Below are 21184 nucleotides of genomic sequence, written 5' to 3' on the forward strand. Positions count from 1 at the left end.
GCTCTTCGGGACCTACGTCGATTGGTTGGATGGACGTAGGCGTCGTGGAGGAGAAGACGGGATCCTACCGGTCACGAACCCACGACAAGCCACGAAGTCGATACAATGGGAAAAAGGCCGACGATAGGGAGCGATTTGTGCGGGAACAGACCGTCTGTATCTTTGCAGACGGACTTACGGTTTTTCCTCCTCTCTTTCTCACACGTCATCTATGTTCCTACGTGGCCCAACTTACAGACAGCTGAGTGGACACTGTTGTACATGCCCTAAGATGGGCAGCGACATTTTAAAAAAAACATAGACAGCGTCATTTTTTATCTGATGACGACCAGACTCAGGAGGGAGAGGGTGCGTCCGTATAAAGAGCAACAATCACGATTGACAGAAGTATTATCCAACTGAAGCTGTTAAGGGTTCACTGGCGTGATTGTCCACAGGGCTTTGATTCTCTGAAGAAACCTGATTGTCGCCATCACGTGTGTCATCTAGAGAATAACACATAACTAATGCTTTGATTGCCAGCATTGCCAGCCTTACTTACAGGATTAGAAACACAAGGTAATCTTGGACAACAGCCAAAAATTAATCCATGCATTAAATTATCATCAAAATTGATATAATAGAATGTAGTACAAATAAATAGGATGAACACACGCAAGTGAAGAATATTACATTTTCTGACCGAAGTTAAAAGAAAGCTGCATTTGCTAGTTAAAAAACTGAAGCCCACACTGAACTACAAAACACCTGCTATACTCCACCTTACCAACAGAAGGTTAAATTTTGTATCCGCTTGACAATGAATAGATACTCATCAATTTACAAGCTGCAGATCAATTAATGAAATGTTTGACAATGTGGTCGATTTTCTATAGAGGATTGTTTGTGTATCAACCATCGATGGTACACGGATGCTCTTGCAGCTTGATCGCGGCCTCAGAAATGTCCAAGCTGCAACCACACAGATGATAGCTCCCATCTGAGCTCCAGAGATGATAGCCAGTGTATAGGATTATCCTTCCCTCAACAGAGGCTTAGATAAAATTGAGACGAAGCCTTCAAGGATTCAACATCATCAACTGCAGTCCATGACTGCTCTTGCAGCTTGGCAGCCTCAGCAATATCCGAGTTGCAACCATACACATGGATTGCCAACCGTCTACGCTTTGGAGATGATTGCTTTATGTAGGTATTGTACCAGCTGATGACATCCTCCTTCCCAACTGTCCTTAGCTCTTCAGCTTCTAGTTTGGACATATCAAACATATACCTACAATGATAGGAGACATGACGCGTTTAATGAAATCCATCAGTTGTCATTTACATATATATATACAACGGAAGTAAAGTACCCAGGCAATTTGAACTGCATGTCATTCAAACTGCTGGTCAGGTTTTATCTTCAAAAACCAGATGATTTAGGCACATGGGGTTTCTTTTGGCCAAGTGATCAAAGTTACAATCAAATTCTGCAGAATATGAGGCGTTTGAATTGCTTTCTATAAGCAGTGCTTCGTGATACTACCGAGGGGGAGAAAAGTGAGACATGCAGAAACACTGCTTTTCCAAAGCTTAACGAGAAAATTAGCAAGAACTGGTCATTTCCAACTTGTTCCCAATCAGTTGTTGGCCTGCTGCCTTATGGCATTTTTTTTGTTGGATATGCGGAGCAGAAAGGCACAGCTCGCCATTAACAAGTGTAGGTTCAAAAAAAGCTAGGCGCTAATTCCTAGTTTTGCCTCTTCCTAGCGCTTATCTCACCTAAGCGCACGCATAGCATGATTGAGTGTCAGGCATGTTTCTGTCGCCTAGCGCATGTCTAAGCGCATGAAACTGCAAGCTTCAACTTGGTGCCCCCAAGCTTGGAGCTTGGATTCAGATAATCCACGGTGTGGCAAGATAAATGACTTACTTCATGACACGCACTATTGGCATGAAGAAAGTGAAAGAGGGCAGATTCTACTGTTTATGCATAACCAGACAAATATGTAGCACATGTTTAGTTGTGTTAAGGTTGAGCGGTCAGACCCAACCAATGAACACCCCCAGTCTTGATCTTAAACCAGTTAGCCTTAGGTAGATACTAATTACTTCGTTGCACACAAGTTCCCAATGATCCATAGCTGCACTTGAAGCAAGAAAGAAGTTATACCTTTTGTCGGCAATCTGCGACCAGTAATCACCAGTTTGATAGCTAAGGGAAGGATCCTTTTCGAGTTTATCAGCTATTAGTCCACTCTTATGATGCTCAAAAGTCTCCTCCTCTAGCCCATCCTTCAAACAGCACAGGTATTGACCAAAAGTAAGAAAGTAATTTTGAAGTTCCAATTAATTAACTTTTCAGCTTTCATAAATTTGAAAATATATCCTCAAAACACAACAAGAAATACAGGGGTAGATGAATACCAGCATTCCAAAACCAACTTAATGTTTTGACAATTCAAACAAGACAAGAACAAGGAAAAAGCTATGAATAATAAAATAGCATTCCCCAAGCTTAAGATATCTTTTGTGTTTCCAATTGCATGAACAGCGGAGAAATATCAATATCAGTGATAAAAGTTTGTATTTGGGATTTTCATATTAAACATGAATATGAATATAAATATTTGGAAATTCAATTCAACTCCCAAGTGCGTATGCTCTCTATCAAAAAATTATATTTTGAAATGTCGAAAATTTTTGAAAACAAATTCTACATGCACATTTCCACAATATATGTGCGTTCGTCAAGTTTCGCGTGGAACAAATATTTTTTGTGGTCTATGTAAAAAAGAGAAAAAATATCTTCTGAAAAATTTTATTTTTAGCATTGAATTTTGTCTTTTTATGCACGCCACACGACAAGTCGATTTTTCATTAAACGACTTTGTGAGCGCGTAGCACGTGAAGATGTACGTGCAAATTTTTCATTACAATTTTTTTGAAATTTCAAAATGTGTGTAACATGCATTTCAAAATAAACGGAGCATATGCTCCGATGTGCCAAAACACCACTCTCATATTAATAAGACAATTTTTCTCAATGAAGACATGGATACATCATTAGTTCATTACAAGAATACACCATAAAGTCAAGCAAAGTTCATTTTAAAATGATAAAATATACGATGAAGAAAAACATCTCAAAGACAATTTGTTTAGGAATTGCTGCTTAGAATAAAAGTAAAATGACAACAAATACTTATGAAAACATGAGTGCACGATTTCCATAGGTCAGAGATAATCATCACTATGCTGTTGTAAGAATCAAACTGATGCATGTGGCATGTCAGCAAAATATTACCATGTCCTGTAGAATCTTAGTAGTTAGATATAATATGCTATAACCTACATTTTCTATCAGGTGCAAAAATATGAGATAATACATCACTAACGCAGAATTGTGAAGTTGGATAGAAGCATACCAGCAAAGCAGACACGCCATCAATGAAGTTATCAATCCGGCTTTGTAGGTAAACAGGGCTATACTTGGAGGACATAACTCGGAAACAGTACGCCAAAAGGCGGTATGTCATCCGTGGACTAGAGTCCACAGTATAACCAAGCTGCTCCTTTGTTCTATCATTGGAATACCAAGAAAATCAATTAGCAAGGTTGACGCAGAATATAAATAATAATAGATGTATAATAAGCATCCCCTCCCCCTCCTAAAAAATGTGATCTACGAATATGAGCAGCCGAAACTATTTTACTTTCAACAAACTTTACTTAAAAAAATGGCATTGTGTGCAATATACAATGCATATGTTTGAAAAGCCTAGGAAAAACCATCCATAATACTCCAACCATTTTGAAATATGTGCACTTTTTTGGAGCATCTTTCCACAACATTTCCAATTGAAGACATCACATGTGTTGTAATTGCAGCATTAACCCTACCCATATTGTAGTACTGTAAAAGAGAGATTACTGGTTGCATTACGTCATTTAATAGCAACAGGAATATGCATGGACCACTGTAATTAACTATTTCTTATATTTGGTATTGTGGATGGGACTTCATCTGAAAAAACAAGAAATACCTCAGCTGATTAAAGCAAGGTTCTTCAATGATATTGCTGAAAAGATCTGTAATAGCTCTTAGTCGTGTTGACTCCTTTCCAGTGTCTTGCTCGACTGGAAAATAAACCTAACAAGAAGTGGTGTATCAGAAGGCTGTCTGATTAACCTAAAGCAGAAAAAAGGGCCTCTTGAGGGTACACTTTTGTAGGTTCCCTGAGATTCCAGATCAGATGCCCATGCACTATATCAAATTGGTTGCATTATATATAGCAGGGTACTCACAAATAGGATACTATTACAGTGAAAGGAAGGGTACTGATGCTATTTAACATACAATTTATAATTTCAAACAGCATCTCAAGAAACATGCAATAGAGTTATAGAGGTATGCTTCAGTATACAGTTATTAAGATCTAAAGAAAGGTATACAGTAATTAACAGGGCACCAGAATATAACCTACCTCAACCACAGAATTCTCTTCAAGATCATTCTCCACCCGTACACTTCTAATAAAATTTGCACCATGAGGAATGCAAAAAACACTTTCCCCATGCCTTGCCTCCTCTGGCAATGCCTGTCCCGACAAACTATTTTGGAATATTTTTGATATATTTATCGCTTCCTCTTTTGACAGATTACCATGACATAGGCCCTCGATGTGCAACTGCATGTGTCCAAGGAAAGTGATTTATACAATCTAGCAAATGTATGCGTAACAACAACAACAACAACAACAACAACCAAGCCTTTCAGTCCCAAACAAGTTGGGGTAGGCTAGAGTTGAAACCCATAAGATCTCGAAGCCAAGTCATGCTTCCGGAACGTGGATAGCTAACTTCCACGCACCCCCTATCCATGGCTAAATCTTTGTCGATATTCCAAACCTGTACCCTTATTGAGGCCATTTGGCAGCTTTATAAATCTGCCAGGGGAAAGATTCTCGTATGTGCTCCTTCCAATGCTGCCGCAGACCATATATTGTAAAAAATTGGTTTCTACTTCCTGTCTGTTCTTGAAAGAACATATCTTTAGGCTGAATTCTCCTAAGCGAAAGTTCAACAAAATGAAACCTTCTCTTTTGGAGTTTTGCTTCTATGAAAATGAGGAGTTAAGGTGTCCTCCGGTGAAAGCGTTAAAGAGATACAACATAGTTATTTCAACCAACATGAGTTCATCAACCCTGTGGGGTATTCCTGAAGACCATTTCACACATATTTTCTTGGATTCAAAAAAACCCCACAGGGTTGATGAACTCATGTTGGTTGAAATAACTATGTTGTATCTCTTTAACGCTTTCACCGGAGGACACCTTAACTCCTCATTTTCATAGAAGCAAAACTCCAAAAGAGAAGGTTTCATTTTGTTGAACTTTCGCTTAGGAGAATTCAGCCTAAAGATATGTTCTTTCAAAAACAGACAGGAAGTAGAAACCAGTTTTTCCAATATATGGTCTGCGGCAGCATTGGAAGGAGCACATACGAGAATCTTTCCCGTGGCAGATTTATAAAGCTGCCAAATGGCCTCAATAGCAAATGTATGCATGATAAAAAAAAACATTCCAGTATTTTTTTATCAGAACCATACTGTCAGCAAGCGTTCTTCATTCTTGGATATCATTTGATACATGTAAGAACAGGCAGTACCAGAAATATTGCAGATATAAACATCAACGTCGTACTTACTTGAGAAAGAAGCTTTGGAACAAATTCTGCCAGATCAGAAAAGGTTAACGTTGCAAGAACTTTACGTTTTCATCGACATCCCAGAATATTTTTCGTAAGAATTGTAGCCTCAAGTAGGTGGAATGGCTCATAGGCTTCATATTAGTGTTTTTGTAAGCTCTTTCCAGATCCTCCTTGATGACCTGGTGAGTGCACAATAAAACTGTATATAAATACTAAGATGCAGAGGTCTATAGACGGTTTTGTGCTTTCTTGAATTCTCTTATCTATATGTTAACAACTAGTAAGGTGAAAACCAAAAGAACTGTATAAGCCAGTCACACAAGTGGTTAGGCTGCACTCAGTTGACAAGCTTCTCTCGCTGGAAGATAACTATGTCGATAACTAAGGCAGAAAACATGAAGTTGGACCAAATGAATGAATTGTTTTCCTAATTTGATCACGTTAACAATTACAAGAACAATCGTCAATTTAAGTTATCCACTTTTCCTGTGGAAGTTAAAGGAGAAGGTACAGAGCTGTAGGCAAACATATGAAAAAAAATACATTACCACATTTATATTCAATATAATCTATCATGTCTTCAGCATAGAAACATATTACCTCAAACCTATCCATCTTCGGAGAAAAGGATTGAGAAGCAGCCAAGATGTGGGACAGCAGGACGGACAGCTTGTCATTGTATCCGTAAAGCTTTAACTCAAGGTTGCTACCAACAACAGATAACGATGTCTCAAGTTTAGCCACAGAAGCCTGGGAGTCATAAACCAATTGTAAGATATAGTTCAGATAGGCCTAACCAATTAACAATAGTCAATAAGATTGCAGATACTGTGATTTCAACACAAATAAAATTGTAAATACAAAAATATGGGAACAGAGACGAAAGTTGGTCATCTGATATCTGATCTGGGAAGCAAGACAGCAAATCGAAATATTCGATAGTAGCTAGAACAAAAACTTCGTAAAACAATACTGCACAAATAAAATTCAGTAGACAGAGATGATCCCTAATTTATATGGATAAAACACCCTATGTGAAACTTTGCATCAATAAAGGATTTTGGATCCGTTGCAAATGCCAGCTATCCAACTAATGTCAAGCCTTCTCATTTACACCGTATCAGATGTAAATGTTCACTCTTAATTAAGTTGAATAGTGACAAACATTAGCAGCACCATCAAAGTATCCACAACCACAAGAACTACTGCTGATAAAACTTGTTCATAGTCTTGAAAAGCACATCAAATGTGCAATTTACGCCGAAGAACATAAAATTCTACGGTAAGCTCATCAAACAAACGTTGAAATAAATTCAATAATACCCACCTGATAGAGGACCTCATTTAGCTCATCTTTAAGAAGATTTGCAAACAGATCTGTCAGGACAGAGTTTCTAAGGCTGCTACAGCCATCCTTGATAGAAATCAAAAAGTATGCATTTGCACGAGGAACATTAAATGCATTATCCATCTTGTGCCAGAGCTTTATGAACGGTTCATCCACAATACACTGAGGATTATCATCGTCTGACAATTTAGGAATGTTAGAATTCCGCAGACTGAAGTCCCCTGGGATAAATTCATTCTTCCGAGGTAAATGAAAATTAGCATCCATCTGTGCAGGGTTTCTCCAGCTTTCAATCAAAGATGACGGGATATCCTCTTCAATGTACGGTGAACCAAACCAAGGTTCACATCTAATATCTGCAAGAAATAGACTGTATCAGAAATGCAACAGTCAATACCACAAGACAACATGCATAATACGCAGTTGAACAAACTGTGACTTGGTCCCATTATTAGCCTAACTTTCCAGCATTTGGTGTAAACATAATGTCAAGTACGAACTCACAAACTGAACAAGCTGTTGCTCCATACAACTCTACAAATAGGATGAGTTTCAATTATGGAAAGTTGCATGTCTAGGTCAAAGCATGAAATAGCATTATTATTATTATGGCTACAAAACCATACTAGAATAATGGATATAGAATGTAAAATAATCATTTCATTCTTTATACACTACAAGGAGAAAACATAAGTATAATGAAGACAACATGAGGCATCTCATTTGACTAGTACTGTAGTACGATAGTAAGGCCGAGCAATATGGTGATCAAGAATCATGATATTCATTTATGTTTTACTTGGACAAAGGCTAGTGGCATGGAACAATCTAATTCAGCGGCTTGGAGATATTCATTTATCGCCAGAACCAGATGAATTTCGATGGAATCTCCATGTAGATGGTACTTTTTCTGTAAAATCTTTATACAATGCGATCCTGCTTTCTGATTTACCAGTTGATAATAATAAAAAGATTTGGAAGATGAAGATACCATTCAAAATTAAAAAATTTGGATGGTATCTTCGTCGCGGGGTTATTCTCACCAAAGACAATCTTGTTAAGCGGAATTGGCACGGAAGTACACGATGTGTTTTTTGTCATCATGATGAAACCATCAAACATTTATTCTTCCAGTGCCAGTTTGCGAGATCTATATGGTCAGTCATCCAAGTAGCGTCTACCTTGTATCCTCCGACTAGTGTCGCTAATGTCTTTGGCAATTGGCTTCATGGTATCGACTCAAGGTTTAAATTGCTTCTTAGGATGGGGGCGCTTGCAGTTATCTGGGCGCTCTGGCTATGTAGAAATGACAAGATCTTTAATGACAAAAATTGCTCTTTGTTGCAGGTCATCTACAGATGCACAGGTATTCTCCGTTCGTGGTTACCTCTTCAGCGTGTGGAGAACCGAGACCTATTTACGGAGGTCTGTACACGGTTGGAGGATACGGTGAGGGATACTTTTTCCCTACATGGGTGGCAGCATAGTCTACGGATAGTAGCTCCACCTACATCTTAGGCGTCATATGATTCATCGTTCCGATATGTATCTCGCCTAGTTTTGTTTTATGTAACTTTGGTCACTTGAGACAACAAACGGCTGTGTGCATCCTGGTTATGCAGAGGCTGGATGTAATTGCTTCTTGAAGTAATAAAAGCATCCTTTATCGAAAAAAAAAAAGAATCATGATATAACACAGGAGCATCAAATGTTGCCATAACAATGTTAACTTGAAACTTTGAACAACTTGCACAATGCTGCACGAGTCTAGTGTTCAGGAGCCTGGCATAGGAGAAAAAAACTGACAAGATGGACTGGTTACCCTGGGACTGCTTATCAAATGATCTGCTAAGTATGTCAACTCTCATGTTGTCTGGATGGAAGAAGCTCAGAACATGCTTGACTAACTCCGGCTCCCATTCCTCGTAAATATATTCTCCAGAAATGATGTGCTTTTCAGAATAAAATAACATATTTTCTGCAAAGTAAGAGTATAAGTAAACCATGCATCTATTATATACAAATTAAGAGAAACAAACATGGAGAAGGTGATGACCTGAAAGATCTACTACATAATCATCTGGAGGTTGTTCTTCTGCAAATCTGAACTCCATGTACCCAATGTCCTGGAGTTCCTTAAATATCCATTCTTGAGGCTCAGTCTGCTTAAGTAAATTTATATATTGGTACACAGCTGTAATGACCTCGAAGTGCTGCAAAAGCATTCGATATCAGACAATGTTACAAATTATTAATATGCTTCTCTAGCAAGAAAATAGTTATACTCCCTCCGTCCTATGAAACTTGTCTTAACTTTGTCTAAATTTGGGTGCATTCCGACATGTTTCATGGGACAGAGGGAGTACATGTGAATACATGAATTTATCCAAAGACTGGATGTATTGCTGCTAGTTACAATATCCTGAAGATTATTAGTCTCAATAATGTTTGGCAGTTAAGGATTGGAGGTACAAACTGACCCCAACATTAAGACAATCACGTGTTCCTCAGCAGAAGGCATTGCTGGGATGTTGTTAAATGCAACAGTAAAATGATAATGTAAACACTAAAGTACTTCGATTTGAGAAGAAAAAAAGTCTCAGCCAACAAAGATATGCATAATTAGAAATGTAAACATCGTCTGAACCTTCATACATTTATAAGTCCTGAATCAGTAAGGCGTATGGACATTTCAAAGACATAGGCATATGAGGATCGTTGTGCTCCTCCACTGCCAACGCCAGCACTCAATGAGCTAGCCAAACCTCTAGCTTTCAAAGAATAAAGTAAGCTTCCCTTGCCCTCTGAAAATAAAAACAAGATGATCAGTTGCTGAATGGAAGGGCATGATTACATGAAGAACAGACCTCTGCATGCTCCAAATACACACTAAATTAAGATAGTAACCACCATTGGATTTTTTTATTGATTTTTTTTATAATGCAAAAGGTTTCATAAAGAGCTAGTGTGCTGCAAAGAATACAAAATTTCCAGACGTTAACATAGAATAAGATAACCCTAAACAAAGAATAAAGGACATTCAGCAAATCCCTGCAGGTGAGGTATACAGGACTCAGCCCAATCAAGGACATAATACATAAGAATATCTATTCAATCGGGTAATCTGTAATCCAACTGATACTATCATAATAAATCAAGGTGAATACATTGTCAGGATTTGAACCTAAAAGGAAAGAATGGCTACTATTAAGCAGCTTGAAAACCCTCAAGAGAGGAAAACATAATGAAACAAATATTTGAAGAGGAAACCAAGTGCATGCTTAGTATTCAACATACAATAAAAGATGCAGCACCTGCGCCGAAGAGCAAAAGGTTACCCCTATAGGAAGAAATTATTTACCATGACCAAGAAGATGTGCCAAGTAATCTTCTGGTTTCTTCATGTATTCCTTGTGCAGACAAGGAAGTGTCCATGACAGGAAAAGACTGTGAATATCTCTGACAGCCTCTAGCTTATAAAGTTTACCAGATTTCCAGAAAGGCATATCAGTCTTTGGACTTATATCTAACAGAGGACCAGCTTTAACCTTACTGAATAGCTCCAAGGTCCAAGCTTCTAGAGTGTCAAGGGGTTCTGAAACAAATGAACCATACATCTAATGAATAGCTAGAGAACAAGAGCATCAATTCATTTTAATGAGTTAGTGAACACAAAATTTAAAATAGTTAACAAGCCTCACCTCCCCCAATCATAACAAGCTTCATCATCCCTGCGTGATAGTTACTCGTGTACATCTGCAAAATCTCTTCCCTCAGATTTATTCCACTGCCCATTGCATCCACCAGGCTTTTCTTGTTTCCTATAGATAGTCTCAAAAGTTCAGCACTAGTAAAATTCAAATGGATAGCACTACATAAAAACAACCAGATGATAATCATACCCCAGGTAAATCTATTCAACGGGTGCCCTTGAGAGCAAGTATGGGACTGCAGTTGGTAAAGACGGCAGCTATCGCTTTGCAGAACTTGGTTGAACTCTAACAAAACATAATAGTCAAAGCAACAAAATTACAACGGATAATTTAGACAGGAAAACAATAACTAGCAGTGGTTGCTTGGTTAAAAAGAAAGAAAAAACACATACCTGAGTCTACTGCTAATATCTCACGGTCCATAGCTTCAGCCTTAACAAGGGGTGATACAAAGAACTGAGAAAATCTAAGAATGAATCAAAACAATGTATTAGTGTAAACTTGAACTGGGAATTTAGTTTATAGAGAAAAACATTAGAATGAAGAAGAGCAGATGATAACTACCTGTCCAATGCTCCCTTTAGATACTCTCGCTTGACCTCAAAATGGTAGCATGTGTATTCAGTTTCAGTAAAAGCATTTGACGAACCACCATGTTTGGACAAGTAACTGTCATACTACATAAGAATATTTATCAAATTAATATAAAAGCTTTCACCAAATCTACAAAATTAAGGTCTCCATAAATAAATTATTAGGAAATAGATAGCATTTTGCAAAGGTAAGACAAATCAACTTTGCATGTGAGACAAATCGATGCAAAAGCCCAGGGACTATACGAACCATTATTCATAGCATAGGTAGTGTGCCAGCAGGCCAGCACTACAGAATACTACAGTAGAGAAAGGGCCGCTACATAGCGGCTGGCTGCTGTCGTTGTATCACCCATTTGTGCAGATGTAGCGGCCCTATAGTCCTCTAGTGTGCAGCACCAAGTACTGTGTAGCACTTCTAAACAAAGATGTTTCACTGTTTCAGGTTTTTGCCCTAACACAAGGAGAGTTTGTATTTTATTCTAATGGTTCATTCGTATATCACTCCCTTATTTCCGTCTGCAAGGTATATTTTTACTAGGCACAAGTATTAATGATTAAAGAGCTTGCCATTAAGTATTGTAGAAACAGCTATGATTGTCTCCGTGGATAGACATGCATAATGCTTAGGAACAGAATGAAGAAATAAGGGCAGAACAGAAGAAATAAATCTAAGAAACTAACATCTGTTCAATTGCATGTATACATGTCTTAATTTTGCAACTAGATTATAAGAGTAGTATGCCTTGTAGAAAGAAATGGAGTTAGTAAAGGAGAATAAACAAGTTGCAAGTCCACATCCTTCACATGGAAAAGAGGGGGAAAAGAGGAGTTACATTCATCGGAGGAAGAAGGTTTGCTAATAGAATCATTATGCAATAGTATTGCCGTCTAAAAATTCCATTGAATGTTGACTAGTCTAGTAACTACATAGCTGAGAGAGCGTGTTTTCATGCTATATCACCAGTATACGCTATTCACAGAAAAATAACACTTCAGGGCAATGTTTCCACCGCACACTATTCAAAACATTGATCCAAACAGAACATGTGATGGTAATAGAAATAAGGGAACCGGGCATCAAAACACACAAAACGTTCTCATATACAGCTAATTTTAGGGTTTGACACACAGAACAGAAGAAAGGGGCATAAAAGCATGCACATTGTACAAACCTCGTTTTCATCTGGAAATTCAGAGCTCCCCATAAAAAGCATGTGCTCTGCAAAAAAAATTGGACTTTGAGATTACTATAAACTAGATCATCAGACTGGTGTCTTTTGGGTAGCATCAAACAGAAGGGTTACTTGTTTTGAGGTCAATGATTGCATACCTAGAAAATGAGCCAAGCCCTGTGCGTTTGGAGGGTCGGTAAAGCTGCCCATTCCAACACACATTGCAGCAGCAGCCTGAAAATCCAATGCGTCATGTAAGCACAAGTAAAACCAAAACATCAAACTTGCAACAGGCAGCAGTACTCGCAGCGATCGAAATCCACCCTAGCACTTGCAGAATTATACAGGGGAAAAAAACTTGAATGAACGAGTTACTCTCAACAGTCCAATTTCAATTACACTGTTTATTACTCCACCTGACTGATCGTTGCCAACACCACTAAATCACGCTAGATCCAGCTACTGTTCATAACGCGGCATCACAGCCACAGCAGACGAGAGTGACCTAATGTACTAGCAAAAGTAGTTTGAGTAAAGTAAGTGAATGCCTGTAAGAGCAAAAACGCATTGCTACCTTCTTAATGACTGGCTCAGAGCCGCCCTTCTCCTTCTTCCTCTTCGGCTCGCTCCCATCATCATCCTCGTCGTCTTCTTCGTCGTCGTCATCCCCCTCCTCGTCGCTATACTCTTCGTCGTCCTCGTCCTCGTCATCTTCATCATCATCCCCGTCCTCCATGTCCACGTCTTCGCCGGGCTTGGGGGCAGGGCCGCCGTCGGCGTAGATCTCGGGGTCGTGGACGAGGAGGGCGCAGAGGCCGTTGGCGAGGCGGAGGAGGCGGTAGGAGCGCTTGTCGCTGGGAGACTTGACCACCAGCTCGTCGTCGCGCGACGCAGCCGCCGCCATCTCGGCCGCCCGCCGCCGCCTGTAGATACGAGAGGAGGAGGTGGTGGGAGATAGTCGTGGGGCGTCAGTCGGAGCCCGCCTCCTCCCCTGTTTCTTTCGTTTATATATCTCGGTTTCGTTTACTGGGGCCCCTTGTTTATTAGGGTTGCATAGGCTATGAAGAGTTGTAGTGTAGGGCATCAAGGCATCAACGAATCACTTGTCTAAAACGGGGGCATACGCCATTGGGCAAAAGAGCTTTGGATAGAAAAAATAGAGAGGTGTAATAATCCTTCTAAGAATCCACATATATATATGTTTATCATACCATGGAATTTCATAGGAGCTACTCCCTCCGTTTGCAAATATATGGCGTTTTAAACGCTGCAAAGTGATTAGATACACACCATAGTGAGTGAATTTACACACTAAAAATAGACTAGATACATACCAAATCGATGAATCTACTAAAAACTAAAACATCTTACATTAGTGAATTGGAGGGAGCACTTGGTAACCTATTTAAGCTTATTTTATCATATTCATATCCGTTAGCGCTATAAGTAATTAAAAATTTCATTTCAATATAAATAATATGGTCAAAAGAAATTTACTTAGCTTAGCAGTTTATATGCCATACTTAGATGTTGTGATAAGTTTCTTTACCCTTACCATATTTCTCACATCTTTTAGCCTTTGGCACATATGAGTGAAGATGATCCTGCCTAATCAAATGTCACAAATTATCCATCATCAAATGTGGCTCGTACCGTATCGCCACCAAATACACCCCAAAGCCACCATGGCCATCTTCATTGAAACCCGCGCTACCACCACCAAGCTCATCTCCAAACCACCATTTTTAGAGTACCTAAGCTAACTTCGCATAATATGCAACCTCACTACCAAAACGTACGTCCTCACATCATGCTCCAAGGTATTAACATCGCAGAACATGATCTTATGTCCTTGAATCCACAAACATTATCCTTAAACAATACACCATCAAAACTTGTAGATCCACCTTGTATCGTGCACTTTTCCCTCTTATCTTTAATCGTCTCCTTGGCCGCCTTCCTACATGTTGGTCTCTTCTTCGGTGATCATGATGAGTCACGAATTGGACTCTTGGTGACATCATCATCTTATGCTTCATGAATGCCACCCACCTCTGATGGACTCTAAGCCCGATAGGTCTTAACCCCTTCATGTGGTTTAGTGTTGGAACTTCTCATATTTCTTCACCTTAGGCCAACAAGGAAGAGATTGGATGGACTTGTTCCTCTTTGGAAGAATACGATGCATGTGCTTCACTAAGTTGCACCAAACTTATGTTATAGATATACAAAAAAAAAATTGTGTAGTTACATGCTCTTTATAAGTATGTATGTTGCTTGGGTGACTACGCTCAACTTGGTCATAAAAACCTTCTGAATGGTAGCTGAAGGGTGCTCAAGGAGATTTTGCCCTTCCATCAGACTTGAACTTATTGGCATGGTAGTGCTCGACTATCCTCTTCCAATATACCTTGTCGGATACTTACTGCCAACTATGGAATCGGGCATTACAACCATTGCTTTTGTGTGAAGCACACAACTATATGCCATCTTGACTTGTGTAGTCCCCCCCACATTGAATCGCATCCATCATTCATGGGAAAGAACTCAATACAGTTCAGAAAAAATGAAAGGATGCCAAACTTTCATCTAGACATAACACATAACATGTGACAGTTCTGAGAACCAACCTGAGGTTGGGTGGTTAGGAGGGTGGTTGTACCCCCAGCCCACCAGAGTTCAAACCCCAGGTTTGACACCTGTGTGTCTCATAAAGGCGGAATATTCATTCAGTGGGAGGCGACGTTCCTGTCGACAGCGAGGCGCCTATGGTGACTTCGTCAATTTCAAGATCCAATCCGCTAGCTTAGTCTTTCGGAGGTGCTCATAGGGGTAGGGTGTGCGTGTGTGCGTTCATAGGGGTGAGTGTATGCGCGTGTATATGAGCGTCTGCGTTTGTACTGTGTTTCTCAAAAAAAAAACATGTGACAGTTCTGTTAACAATGGCATTTCATATATGAACAATTTGACACACACCTAAATTATTAACGATTTTTACATATGCATCCCATCAAAATTAACGTTAAATTATCATATGCATTTTCATTACAATTGTCAAAGAAATAGGCACCAAATTCACATATGCATTTCATTACAATTATGGGCGATTTGTCAATACTTCCACATAGCCATTCACCATCAAAATCACTTCGAACTTCACCCACTCATAGATACATTCAACCAAAAAGAAGGAAAAATATCCTTGCCAGCATTTGGACGGTTTGGAGCGGGAGGCGTGTAGAGATGGCGTGTCAAAGGAGACCCTGGCAGGGGCCAGAGGAAGCTGAACCGGTGGTGTGCGGAAGAGGGGGGTGGGGGCACATAAGGAGGAGACCGTGGTAAGAGCATTCGACACTAGAGGAGGAGGAGACTGTGCCAATGACGATGGGTGACGCAAAAGGAGGAAAGCTGCGAGACTATGAGTTGTCTAGTTAGGCTGTTTTTTATCTCTAAGGCCCAAAGAAGCACATGAATAAATGATTTTGGCTTTGGCTTTTGGCTTAAAGCTAAAATTGCCTATTAGGCCTTTTAAAGCCACCAACAGGGGCGTAGAAGGAGGAGGAGGCGACATCCCAAGTCGTTACGACTAGGGTTCTAGTCATAGTCGGAGGGTCATGGCCCATCCTTTCCTCTGACTTTTACACAAAAATATAATTTATCTCGACACACCAAAAGTAAATAGTCACTATTTGTGGTGATTTGGCCCACTCTTGTTGAACTCAACCTTATATCCGTTGCACGCTGGTTCTAGTGGCCCAGCCAGGACGTGCCACCTCAGCAACGAGCACATGAGAGCGGGGGAGGGGGTAGGGAATCAAGGGAAGAGGGTAGGATGAAAGCTCACATTGCTAACCATGGACAAGTGACTGTGGGGAATAGGCCACACCCGAGAGGGGGGCATGTTGCTGGACTTTTAATACCGGATCGAAATGCTGATCTATTGGTCTGTTTAGGGATGCAGCTCACGGGTGCATATGCTCCTTCCACCCTAAAAAAAACGTATTTCTAATTGTTCAAAAAGTTCTAACAAAAAATTCCGCATGTACAACTCAACAATCTATTTGCGTTCGTACAGTTTCGATCGATGTAAAAAAGACAAAACATGTCTCAACAAAGCAGTATTTTTAGCACCAATTTTTTGTTTTTTTTTTACATAGCTCAATTGACAAGTCAATTTTTCATGGGGCGCACACGTAGCATGTGAACATGCACATGTAAGTTTTTTTGTTTGCAACTTTTTAACATTCCAAAATGTATCAAAGATGCATTATTTTAAAATAAAAGGAACATATATGCAAGCAAAAGCCAAACATCACTCCTGCTCCAAGACGCTATCTTTATATGCGCTTGACAGAGTAGAGCAGATTGATGCAATAAACATGCATCTGCCTATTTCCTTTTCAAAACCCCATGAAAAGAAACATATGCATTTCGATTTCTTGATCATAAAATTAGTGCTTTAAAATACTAGTCATGTGCACGCACAAATGCTAAATACACACAATATATCACAAGAAAAACTAGCTCCACACTACGATAAACACCACACAATCATTCTGTTCTGATGAGGAAAAAGTCAGTCTCAACAACTGAAAAGAACACAAGTATTTGGGAGAAAGCCACTCCCATTTTCCCAATATAATCCCAAACTACATCCACACAGGAAATGAACCCGATACAAACAGGTGGGAGGAACACAGGGTTTGTGTCTACAAAATCAGCAACTGAGATTACAATGAATTTCAACTAAATCGAACAAATGAATGAAAAATTGAGCTTACAGAACCAGAAACAGCACAAGGATGTCAGGCTATGAACAAAGGAATCTAATGAAACTGAGTACTCGATCAGGATAGGCCAGGTTAGAAGGTGCTGCTGCTTTCGCTGGCAGAGATCGAGCTGCTCTCTGACTTCACAACTGGATGCCCTTTGCTGATGTCCAAACCCTGGAGCCGTGCAAGATGGTCCTGCTGCATGATATCTGAGAGTGTGTTTGGGTGGGAGAGCATCTGATGGTTTGGTACATTCGGATGAGGTGGGTGGAATGGGGGTGGAAACCGGGTACCACCCTGGTGCTGGGCTGTGTTTTGTTGGGATTGCGGGAAGAAGGAAGAGTTGTATAGGACATGTTGCAATCCCATGCTATATGCGTCACTGGAATTTGACATCTCACCGGTAGCCATCTTAAGCCTCTCCACTTCCTGCTTCAGCGCGTCATTCAGAGCTGCACGATATACCAGGTTTTTTACACCATTAGGCATAGGTATTCTAACAAAAGCAAATTACAATCACCACTTTGTTCTACACTGGTCCAGTACAAATCACTATGTTCCTCATATTATAGGTATTCTAGTAACGAATGCAATATATGTGGTGATTTGATGAAGCCAAAGGTAACCTTATTCCAGGTGTCTATTACAAGAAAAAACATAAAGTACATGTATAATACTCCCTCCAAGCCATATCAGTTGCACCTAATATAGATGTATCTAGACATATCTTAGTTTTAGGTACATCCATACTAGTGTCAAGTAATATGAATCGGAGGGAGTACTGCAAATAAGAAAAGAGCACCGGATGACTAAAATAATGTCAAGTTTTACTTTCACCAGAAACAATGACTGAAGCAATGGAAAAAACTATAAGCCTAGACTGACTTATAACATGAAACAGAGTGAGCAAACAGAACCTGATTACTGTTTTGGATGAGATCTAATATCAGTTCCAAGACATGCCAGTTTTATAAATAGTTATGTTACTGAAAAGTATCAAAACTGAAAACTACAGTATCATTATTAATATAATCAAAGGGAAAAATGATTACCATCACGCAATTGAGCTTGTTGCTCCATGGCCTGCAACCTTATCTTGAGCTCTGCATTTTCTGAAGAAAGCCCAGTTGTATCTCTCTGCGAGTTAATAAAACACAACATTTAATGGGCATCAAGTCATTCAACTCAACAGCGCAGCAATCCTAGAAGCTTGATGCTCCTTCAAAGTCAACAGCATAAAAATATAGCAACCCCTAGAACGAGACAGTCAAAGTCAACAATCAACACAATTATTTATTCTCTCATGCAGAGAATCAGGATTAACTCTCCTAAAAGCTCCCATAACAACATATAATAATCCACTGGGTCTATAGATTTATCACAGCATGTGCAAGTCCTAGTCCATACATGATTACATTCAAAGAAGTCAGATTCGATCTGCAAAGAAGCTCTAATCTGGTAGTTGCCTAGTAATTACGATATACGGCCAGCTTATTTTGCTACTGCAAAAAACTACATGGACTTACTGTGATACCCATGAGACAACAGATAGACGAAAAGCAAGCGGTAAAAGTGTACCTGAAATAGTGTGAGCTGAGCTGAGAGAGTAGTCGCTTCAGTCTGAAGAGTTTGAACCTTCCTCTCGAGTTCTGTCATATAACGAGCCTTTCTTTCTTTTGATCGAGCCGCAGATTGTCTGTTTGCTAGAATTCTGCGCGACAACAAACTTAGAGAGTTAACACAAGCCTCCAAATGTTTTGAATCTTGTTAGGAAAAACATCTTGGATATTAAAGACTATGGGGCCTAGCAGAACTCATGCCTTGTAAATGCACCTTCAACTAGTAATGCCCAAGTATTTGTATTGTAAATGCACCTTCAATTTCCTTTTTCATGACAAACAGAATGCACAAATTCAAAGCACCCATGGATCAGGATCCTAAAAAAATAGAGTGTGCCATAAGAGCCAGAACAAGCTTACTTAGAACATTATATGGCTGAAACCTGGCTGTACACATAACTTCAAGGTGAACTGGTGAACATTTCTTTTAAATGCATTCAATTTTGATGCACCATGCATTTTACTGTAAATAAAAAATATCCACTTTGAAGTTTGGATGGTGAAGATCTTATTAAAAGTATAAAATCAGATGTTTGTTGAGCTGTGAAAATTTGTTTACAATGACAATTATCACTGGCAATGTCCCCACCATGCTGTTTTTTTTTTTAAAAAAAAACTAACTTTGGAGACAGGAGTACATTGCAGCCTTGCAAGCGGCATCAAAAGTTTCCAGCATACAGAAAAGACTAACTGATGCATCAAATCTTTAGAAGAAAATGAGAGTTTCAGAAATGAAAATCCAGCTGTTTACAGCTAGCTAGCAGATAAGTTTTGTACAGTGCGATGTCACTTTCACCAATTCGATTGGCTATGAATGACTTGAAGGAATGATTCCAACCGAAAAGTGTAGGCGAGAAAGGAAAAAACTGTCATGTATCAGCTATCATTGGTCTCCTACTTCCTTTCGCAATCAAGCCATTGAATTAGTCATAATAAATTTGCATGCCCCACAAGCCTAGTGTGTAGCCTGCTCCATTTCTATGCATCGGTACTAAGCCCCCGTAGTAGCAGTCTAATCCTGAAAACTAAATCGCGTCTCAGCACACTGCAAGTAAGAAATTAAGTGAATCACAGCAGCTGCCCTTTTCCTGGAAATCTTGGTTAACTACCCAACTCTCCAGCACTATACGTACAGCCCAGCCATCTAACAGGAACATGCAGTTATCCATAATCCCACCTACCAAGGTCTTAACTTCCAACCTGCCAGCCAACCATCCAACACCATCTACCCACAGTACGTATATGTACAGAAAGGCCAAAATGAGCATCGTTTCCCTAAGCTGTAGGCGTTTCTGTAAAGAAAAGCATGATAATTGTCCTTGCATTTCTCACGTCATCGCCCGCCACCTCGGAAGAACGAAAGAAGTGATCTGTAGTGTAGTACGGTTATATCCCTACCAACTAGACAGAAGAGTTAACATTCCGCATCTACGCAGCACGCATAGGCAACCGAGCAGCAGTGAGGGGCGGAGGAGTGGGTGTGAGGGAGAGATCGGGGATGGCGGCACCTTTTGGCTCGCTTGGGGTCAATGGCCGCAAGCTCTGCGAGCTGCTCGGGGGACATGGCCTTCTTGGCCTCGAGGACATCGGCGAGCGCCTGTGCGGCGGCGGCGTCCTTCCTTGCGGCGCTGGCGGCGGCGGAGAAGAGGCCGGAGCCGTCGACGGAGCTGCTGTAGCGGTGCTTGGGCCGCGGCGGGGAGGAGGTCTCGGCGGCGCGGTCGCGGTCGCGGTCGTTGGCGGCGGCGGGGCCGGAGGAGATCTTCTCGATGTCCATGAAGGTGGAGAAGAGGTCGTCCTCGGAGCCGATCTCGTCGAAGGCCGCGGAGGCGTCGGCGTTGGCGAGGTCGAGGTCGTCCGGGAGGCGGAAGGCGACCTCAGATCTGGCGCGGCGGTGGTGCGCGCCGCGCATGGCGTTGGCGTTGGCGGCCATGGACGGGGAGGGCGGCGGGAAGGGGCGGGGCGGCGGATCGGCGGGCTTGGGCTGCTGCATTGGTTGGGGGAGGCGGCGCGGTCGGGTGGTCGGGCCGGCCGGGGACTGGAGGAGGAGGGTGGTGTAGATAGGACGCGCAGGCAGGCTGCTGCGGCTGCTGTGGTATTCCTGTAGCTCTCGTGGTTTTTAAGAGAGGTGGGGTGGAGTGGGATCTGGGACTGTGATGTGTGAGATGAGATGAGGAAGGAAGGAAGGAGGAATGGGAAAGGGTGATGCGAGCGCTCACGTGGGCGACCGGACGGACGAGCTCTCCCTTATTCTTCCGGTGCGGGTCGGCCTCGTG

General features: G+C 40.7%; 2 protein-coding genes across 2 annotated transcripts; both read right to left on the minus strand.

The window, feature by feature from the left end:
• Nucleotides 1-571: 571 nt before the first annotated feature.
• Nucleotides 572-13473, minus strand: LOC124702990 (nardilysin-like). The gene is given in 20 exon segments (XM_047235185.1): nucleotides 572-1270; nucleotides 2153-2274; nucleotides 3408-3561; nucleotides 4026-4132; nucleotides 4467-4670; nucleotides 5689-5750; nucleotides 5753-5870; nucleotides 6292-6441; nucleotides 7019-7395; nucleotides 8862-9017; nucleotides 9096-9252; nucleotides 9695-9843; nucleotides 10401-10634; nucleotides 10741-10860; nucleotides 10942-11037; nucleotides 11145-11218; nucleotides 11317-11429; nucleotides 12521-12567; nucleotides 12679-12754; nucleotides 13095-13473. Coding segments are annotated over 20 exon segments (3093 nt in total). The 5' UTR covers nucleotides 13425-13473; the 3' UTR covers nucleotides 572-1023.
• Nucleotides 13474-17085: 3612 nt separating this feature from the next.
• LOC124698963 (transcription factor RF2b-like) lies at nucleotides 17086-20901 on the minus strand. The gene is made up of 4 exons (XM_047231342.1): nucleotides 20420-20901; nucleotides 18871-19003; nucleotides 18345-18429; nucleotides 17086-17744 (listed from the first exon to the last, which is right to left on the minus strand). Exons 1-4 carry the CDS (start codon nucleotides 20899-20901, stop codon nucleotides 17383-17385), a joined length of 1062 nt encoding a protein of 353 aa, XP_047087298.1. The 3' UTR covers nucleotides 17086-17382.
• Between the last annotated feature and the right edge of the window lie 283 nt (nucleotides 20902-21184).

This window comes from Lolium rigidum, chromosome 3, assembly GCF_022539505.1.
Source record: "Lolium rigidum isolate FL_2022 chromosome 3, APGP_CSIRO_Lrig_0.1, whole genome shotgun sequence".
In the NCBI taxonomy this organism is placed as follows: Eukaryota; Viridiplantae; Streptophyta; class Magnoliopsida; order Poales; family Poaceae; genus Lolium; species Lolium rigidum.